The 7,838-nt window shown below is 40.0% G+C and overlaps 1 protein-coding gene across 2 annotated transcripts in view; it reads left to right on the top strand.

The window, feature by feature from the left end:
* The first annotated feature begins 1,720 nt into the window (after positions 1–1,720).
* exoc3l4 (exocyst complex component 3-like 4) overlaps positions 1,721–7,838 on the top strand; it is a 45,408-nt gene continuing 39,290 nt past the window's right edge. For both annotated transcript variants that reach the window (XM_050062131.1, XM_050062130.1), the window contains exons 1-2: positions 1,721–1,885; positions 3,799–4,048. In XM_050062131.1, the coding sequence (XP_049918088.1) occupies positions 3,835–4,048 (214 nt within the window). In that variant the 5' untranslated portion in view covers positions 1,721–1,885; positions 3,799–3,834. The remainder of the gene's footprint in view (positions 1,886–3,798; positions 4,049–7,838) is intronic.

Below are 7,838 nucleotides of genomic sequence, written 5' to 3'. Positions count from 1 at the left end.
CTTGTTAGAAAACGACATGTAAACGTGTTGTCTTACCTTACCGGTGTGCTGCCATGTTTGTTTACATTTAGCTATGCTTTCCAAAGCGCTAGGCTAACGGCTAACATGCTAACTATTATTTTTATGTCACTAGTCACTTGAAACAAATTTAGGACGATAGGAGACAGGTTGAAATAAACCGAAATTTCCCTTTAACAGTCACATGGATAAGTCTGAGTTTACAATGAACCTGGGGACAAATCCTAGGTGGCTCACATACTCCGTGCAATATTCTGCATCTATTGTATATAAAGTGTAAATAATCTTGTGTGTATAGTTCATTCATTTTAGTACCTTACTTTTTTATATATAGCGCATATATTTTTTATATTTTATATTTATAATCTGTAAAGATATGTACATATATTTATGTATATTTATGTGTGTATCTCTCTCTCTCTCTCTATACATATATATATATATATATATACTGTATATACATATTTTCTATTTTTTATCTTTATATTTTTTCTTACTATACATTGTCACCCTCGACTTTCTGTGCTTTGAGCTGCTGTGACGTGAATTTCCCCAGTGTTGGATCAATAAAGTTTGTCTTATCTTATCTTATCTTATCTTATCTTATCTTATCTGTTGAGCAACTATCAAACAAACAACAGTGTAGTCACCAAGAGGCTAAGCAGGGGAAAAAACTTTACCTGCCGGACGCGTGTCTGATAAATAAAAACTTCGCTCCAAAGGAATGCTGGTTAGTGTATATTTATTGCAGCATCCGAGTCAGTGCATTTTATTGACATTAAGCGGTCAGCAAAGTAGGACCTTCCCCCCTCACCCTCTCAGTTCATTCATTCATTCACCAGGGGAAGAACAGCTGATTTTATACCTGATGATGTACCACCACCATGTGACTCCTCCCTGTATGTGACAATATAACAACAAACTAAACACTACTAGCTGCTGGCATTTACATGATCTTATTAGTTATGTGTTGAGAGCATAAATAGAGAGATGTTGAGCCTTTCAAATGAAGATCAGTAACTGTGTGCTCGTAAATCAGCCCTTAAACCTGTCAAACACTGCTGGAGATATGACACACATTATTTTATACAACCTGTCACCTGGATTCTGGTTCATGACACATGAATTAGTTTAAAGAGAAAAACACATACAGAAAACATCAGGACTAAATGTTGAATTAAACATGTTGAATTTACGTGAACTAATAAAAATGACTGAAACTAAAAAACATTTTCATCTCAGGACTCCTACTAATCTAACGTAGCTCTCAGAATGAACATGTTTACTCTGCTGGTGTGTGATGGTAGAAATGTTTTTTAAATGTTTTTTAAATGTTCTGCAGTTGTCTTGTATCATTTTGAATGAAGTACTTTCACTAAATGTTACTTTAACTTCAGCAGAGGATCTGAGGACTTCTGTTAGCACTGCTAAATGATTACACCCTTTTCAGTCATGACTCATGACCTTAAGACTGGAGTTTACAGAGGGTTCTTGAATGCACCACGGTCGCATGCTTCATCGGCACATTCCAGGTAAGAAAAATAACCAACCTGTGACCTGATCAGGGTTATTTATACTGAGATGTGATTGAAACAGCTGAGTTCAAAGTGTCAGACTGCTGTGAGTGTCTCTCTCTCTCAGTGTAATCATTAACCTCAGAGTTTGATCACAGCAGGAAGAGGAAGGTGAGGAAGGTGAGGAAGGTGATCTTTGTCATGTGGCTGAACCAGGACAAACTGGCTGCTCTGTTTTTGCTCTGCAGACTCAGGAAATCCCCCTTTTCTTTTTATAAGGTGGAGAAAGTGAAAGCAGGTAGAGAGTAGGAGGGACAAGAGTCGACAGAGAGATTTCTACCTGAGCTCGACAGGTAAGGAGACACCTTTCTACTCTCTGTACCTCTGTAATGTAACCTCTGTCTGAACTGAACTTCAGCTGCAGAGACAAGTTTGGATGTGAAACTGAGTCTGTGTCGATGTGCTGCACGTTATTTAGTGTCAAACACTGTTATCAGGACTTTGGTCTCTGTGCCTGAAGCACGACTTCACAGGTCTGTGTGACGTCCTGTTATACAATCAGAGCTGGACTCAAAGGTTAAAGGGACACATGTTATTGGTGAAATCTGGTTTTGTTATTGGTGAAATCTGGTTTTGAGCCCTTCAGACAGTTTCTCTCTTTTTAATGTGTTGCATCTTGACGTCACTGTAAACGGAGGCTCCAGTCATTTCTCAGAAACGAGGCATAAATGAGATTAAAATCAGTGTCTTGGTTAATAATGTATCATTTTAATTTTTTTTTACAAACATCTGTTTGTTTTTAATGTGTAAATCAGCAGTAAAATGTTTTTAATAATTCAGTGTGATTTACTGAGGACAGAGTTTAATGTTTGATTTATTTGTAATAAAAAGGTTTTACTTTACTGATCATGAACAGACACGTCGTCTGTGTTAAAATATTTGTTCTTGTGGTCGTTTTAAGGGTCAGATTAATGAACAGGTTTCAGCTCCACCTGAAGATTCTGAAAGTTCAGAGCTGCGTTTTTACTTTCACTTTACTGACTGAAGTTTAGCCTGCAGACGATAACACAGCTTCATGTGTCACAGATCAGCCGGTGGTAAATATTGACTGACTGAATGAAACCTTTATTTAAACAGGGACAAAGTCTCAGTGTTAACATGAACATACAAACACTACTGTAAACATGACGACAACAAATCTTTAAAAAGAAAAAAGACACAAAGTCTGTGCATCATTTTTACCAAGAGCTCCAATAACGAGTTAAATATAGAAAATATTTGACCCTAATATTCTTTAACTTTAATGTGACTTATAGAAGTCGTAGACGTGGAGGTGACGCGGCAGAAACACGTTAAAGTTACTGTAAATTTATGACAGCTCGTCATTCATTCATTCGTCTTCTAACCGCTTCATCCTCTTGAGGGTCACGGGGTGGGGGGTGGGGGGGACACACAAGAGAAAACAAACAGAAACGTTTCTAACATACATCACATGTGTTCGTGGTCAGAGTTCATGGGTAGAAAACATGAAGGCTCTGTAGCTGTCTGTGCACATTTGTGCACGTTTGTGCACGTTTACAGCCTCTGGAGGGTTTTTAGAGGTCTGAGGACAGAGGACAGAGGGACAGAGGACAGAGGGTCTGAGGACAGAGGGTCTGAGAACAGAGGGTCTGAGGACAGAGGGTCTGAGGACAGAGGGACAAAGGACTGAGGGTCTGAGGACAGAGGGACAGAGGACAGAGGGTCTGAGGACAGAGGGTCTGAGGACAAAGGGTCTGAGGACAGAGGGTCAGAGGGTCTGAGGACAAAGGGTCTGAGGACAGAGGGTCTGAGGACAGAGGGACAAAGGACTGAGGGACAGAGGACAGAGGGTCTGAGGACAGAGGGTCTGAGGACAAAGGGTCTGAGGACAGAGGGTCTGAGGACAGAGGGATGTTGTCTGCTGTAACGACAACACTTTATGTCAGACATACAGACTGTGACGTCGTGAGTGGGGACAGACTGGGACAGACTGGGACATCCTGAGTGTGGACAAATCTGCTGTTGAGTGGTTGGGTTCAGTCTGTAGCTGCTGTGACATCACATTTCCTGTTTCTGTGTCTCTGTGTTCACATGAACACGCTGTGTCAGGTGGAGCGTTTACCTGTAAACAGAAATGTCTCCACCTGAAACCTGAGACCTGAAACCACACCCTCCTGCTGAGTGTGCCAGTCTCTGAGAGGACCCGACAGAGACAGACGGTAACGTCTGATCTGTCTCATCACAGGTGGAGGTAATTAAACGCCATCAGACGTCACACAAGATGGACAAATCTCCAGAAAACCCTGAGGAGGACACGGTGTCCCTGAGGAGCAACGGAGAGACGCCGAGCAATGGCGGCGTGAAGCTGGGCATGCTTCAGTCATTTAGAACAAGCATTCGACGGGTCGCAGAGAAGAGTCCGCTGTCGTCTGGACGCAAAGGGTCGAAGGTCACGACTGCAGACGAGTCGAGGATACAGGTGCCTCCGTCACCCAGTGAGTATCTGAGATCTGCCGTCAGGTAGCAGCAGGTGATTCTTCCTCTCAAGGTCAGACGCAGAGAAAAGGCAGCGAGCTCTTTGTTCCATGTTTTTTAAGTGCAGAACCAGGAAGTGACATAATCACGCAGTGTGTCAACTTCCTGTCTGACTGAGACGTGTCACTGAACATTTATACGTCACAACAGAAGAAATCTGTGTCTTTGTTTTTCTCCTTAAATCAGTCACTGCCTACATTTCCCACAATCCCCTTTACTACACCCTCCAGGACACCTGTGTCAGCCTGTTCCTGTCAGGCGTGTGTGTGTGTGTGTGTGTGTGTGTGTGTGTGTGTGTGTGTGTGTGTAGAGTTCAGAGAGAGCAGGAAAAGACAAGCTCAGGTGAACTTGAGGGAAACAAACCTGTTCTGTGGAGATTCTCAGGAACGTGTGAACGTGTGATCATGTGAACGTGTGAACATGTGAACGTGTGAATGTGTGAACATGTGAAAGTGTGAACGTGTGAACTTTCTGCTCCGGCTGGTTCAATCTGATGAAATACCAAAAACACCAAACACTCCGACCGCGGCGCTGCGTCTCTGACACTTCCTGTTCCTGTGTTGGAGGGTTTAAACTGCTGATCTGATCAAAACAAGTTTCATTATTTTCAGGTGATCAGATGGACTGAAAACACGAAGACATGATGTTTTTTTTTTTTTTTTATCATTTAAAGTGTTTTATTTTTCTTCAAACAAAATGTACAGAATGAACAACCACAAATAAAAAAACAAAACAAAAACAAATGCACCAGCATAGCATAAGCCACAGCACCTCCCACTCCCACAACACGACACCCCACATGACATATATGAAGGCTTTCTTTTACATATCGCTGTCTAATGATCTCCACCCCTAATGAACTCGCGGAAGCTACCCCACATTTCAGTGAATTTAGACACAGAATCATTTAGCATTTAGCTAGCATCATATCATATGAAGCAGTAGCCGTCAGTCCTTATAACATGGCATGGCAGTTCCGTAGTATGATCCTGGCAGCATTGAGGAAGCCTGCAAGGGCCAACCCAAACCCAAACTCTCGTAAGTCCAGCTGGTAAAACAGATTTGTCACCGAGAAGACAGAGATGAGGCGAGCTTGGCAAAGGTTGGTCCAGCCACTCCTCAATTGACCCAACCACTAGGGAAACTAGCGGACAGTCCCATATTTCATTTCATTTCATTTCATTTCATTTATTCCTTTTGACCCCTCCCCGGGGTATAAGGGGCAAACAACAAAAAATAACATTAACAAATCAGGACAGGCGGCAGCCAATGCACAGCAAAATAAATAAAACAGAATTTGTGTACATACATACAAGTCAAAGCAAATCAAGAAAAACTATCCAAGATTTTCTTTAAAAGTTTCAACAAATTTGACAAGACCTTTACTTTTCGAGATGACACTAACTTTTGAAACTTATAAATATTTGGATTTGCTCTATAGAAGTGTCCGACCAACTCTCTTCTCTCTTTTTCAAAAAAAGAACACACAAGTACATAATGATATTCGTCTCCTCGATTGCCAGTCAAACAAAGAGTACATTTTTCCGGGGGATATTTTCACGATCATACCTGCGCTCAGAGATAGGTAACTTATGATTTCCACACCGAAACTTAGACAAACAAACTCTTTCGGCAGGTCTTAACATAATCAGATAAGGTTCAAAAGTGAAATCAGTTTTAAACAATTTATAACTATCACATAAAGGGTTACTTGGCAATTTCTCATGCCATCTCTGTAGTTCCATATCAGATAATCTACGTTCAATCATTAATTTTAAATATTTAGGGTTCATCCGTCCAGCGTCATGCCATAAGTACGATAAACCACAATACTAACTTTGGAAATCCATTTACACTGAAAAATATTGTCATCATACAAAGTCTTGAAAACAATAAACACAGTCAAAGAGATTTTTGCTGTATTATGACTAATTAAATGTACCCAAAAGTTAATCATTCTCATGTTTACCTTTAAATCTAAACTATTTCGACCAAACTCTCCATAAATAATACAATTTGCTGTGCGTTTATTAACATTAAGTAAACGTTTCAAGAAAGATCTGTGAAGCATTTCAATTTGGTCAAGTTTATGAAATCCCCAGACTTCACTTCCATATAAAAGAATAGGCACTATAAGCTGGTCAAATAACTCACATTGTATATCAACAGGTAACTGTAATCTAGTAACTCTGTTTTCCAAGGAGAATAAAGCTCTTTTAGCTAGTTTAACTTGCTTAGCTATTGCTTTATCAAATCGTCCATTAAAATTAAATAACGTTCCAAGATAGTCATACTCAAAAGTAACTTCTAATTTATCTGAACCAAACTTAAATTCTGGGAGTATCCGTAATTTCCCCCTAGAGAAAATAACAACCTTTGTTTTGTCTGTGTTGACAGTTAAATACCAGTTTTTACAATAAGAAGCAACTGCATTTAATGCGGCCTGTAATTCTGAAGGAGTCTCTGCCAGTACAATCGTATCATCCGCGTAAAGCAGGACATATAATTTCAAATATATCCCTATTTCACCATTCATCACATTGCGGCATTCAGTCGAGAAAAGTTGAAGTCCGTTGTACCATTGACTCACATATTTTTCAAAGTCATTTAAATACAGTGCAAACAATAGTGGTGATAAATTATCCCCCTGACGCACTCCTACATTACATACAAATTGTTCAGATAAATCATAACCAGCTCTAACACAAGATTTGGCATTCTCATAAATATTATGTATCACATTTAATACTCTTCCGTTTATACCAAGTGCAACTAATTTAAACCATAGTGATGACTTATCTACCAAATCAAACGCTTTTTTATAATCATCAAAAGCACAATAGTCTTTTTTTCTTATACAAGTACCATTCAACCAGTGAGTGAAGAACAAAAATATGGTCAAGGGTTGAAAAGCCTTTCCTAAACCCTGCCTGCTCTTCTCCAAGAATTCTTTCAGACTCTATATAAGCAGTTAGTCTGTAATTTATTACAGCCGTAAAAAGCTTACCAATACAACTAAGTAAAGTAATACCTCTGTAATTTTTCAGGATTGTCTACTGGTCCCTTGTTTTTGTATAATGGTTTGATCACTCCTAAACACCAGTCAGTGGGGACTATACCTGTTATTTTAATTTAATTTTTTAATTTTATATACTTTATTAATCCCCGAGGGGAAATTCAATTTTTCACTCTGTTTGTCAATTACACACAGGTCCGGACACACACATGCACAAACTGGACCTATACATGCACAAAGTGGAGAGATGTCAGAGTGAGGGGGCTGCCCATGACAGGCGCTCTGAGCGGTTGGGGGGTTCGGTGCCTTGCTCAGGGGCACCTCGGAAGTGCCCAGGAGGTGAACTGGCACCTCTCCAGCTACCAGTCCACACTCCATGTTTTGGTCCGGACGGGGACTTGAACAGGCGACCCTCCGGTTCCCAACCCAAGTCCCTATGGACTGAGCTACTGCCACCCCTATCTCCCCATATCAGTACCAAATTAAAGAATTTTACTAAAATGTTCAGCATTTCCAAAGGGGAGTTCTTTATCTATTCATTTATAACATCATCGATACCATTTGCTTTTTTATTTTTTATTTTTTTTTACCATTCGCTGTATTTCTTCCAAAGTAAACAAATCATTTATGTATTCATTTGTAGGAGAGGTGACTTGTCTGGGGTCAAATTGCTGGTCTTCTGGTGTACAATTATCACTCAATTTTTGGCTGAGTTTCTTAAAATATTCAGCAAA

Source organism: Epinephelus moara, chromosome 14, assembly GCF_006386435.1.
Source record: "Epinephelus moara isolate mb chromosome 14, YSFRI_EMoa_1.0, whole genome shotgun sequence".
Classification (NCBI taxonomy): domain Eukaryota; kingdom Metazoa; phylum Chordata; class Actinopteri; order Perciformes; family Serranidae; genus Epinephelus; species Epinephelus moara.
The sequence above is the reverse complement of the archived record's forward strand: the minus strand, read 5'-3'. Positions and strand labels throughout refer to the sequence as shown.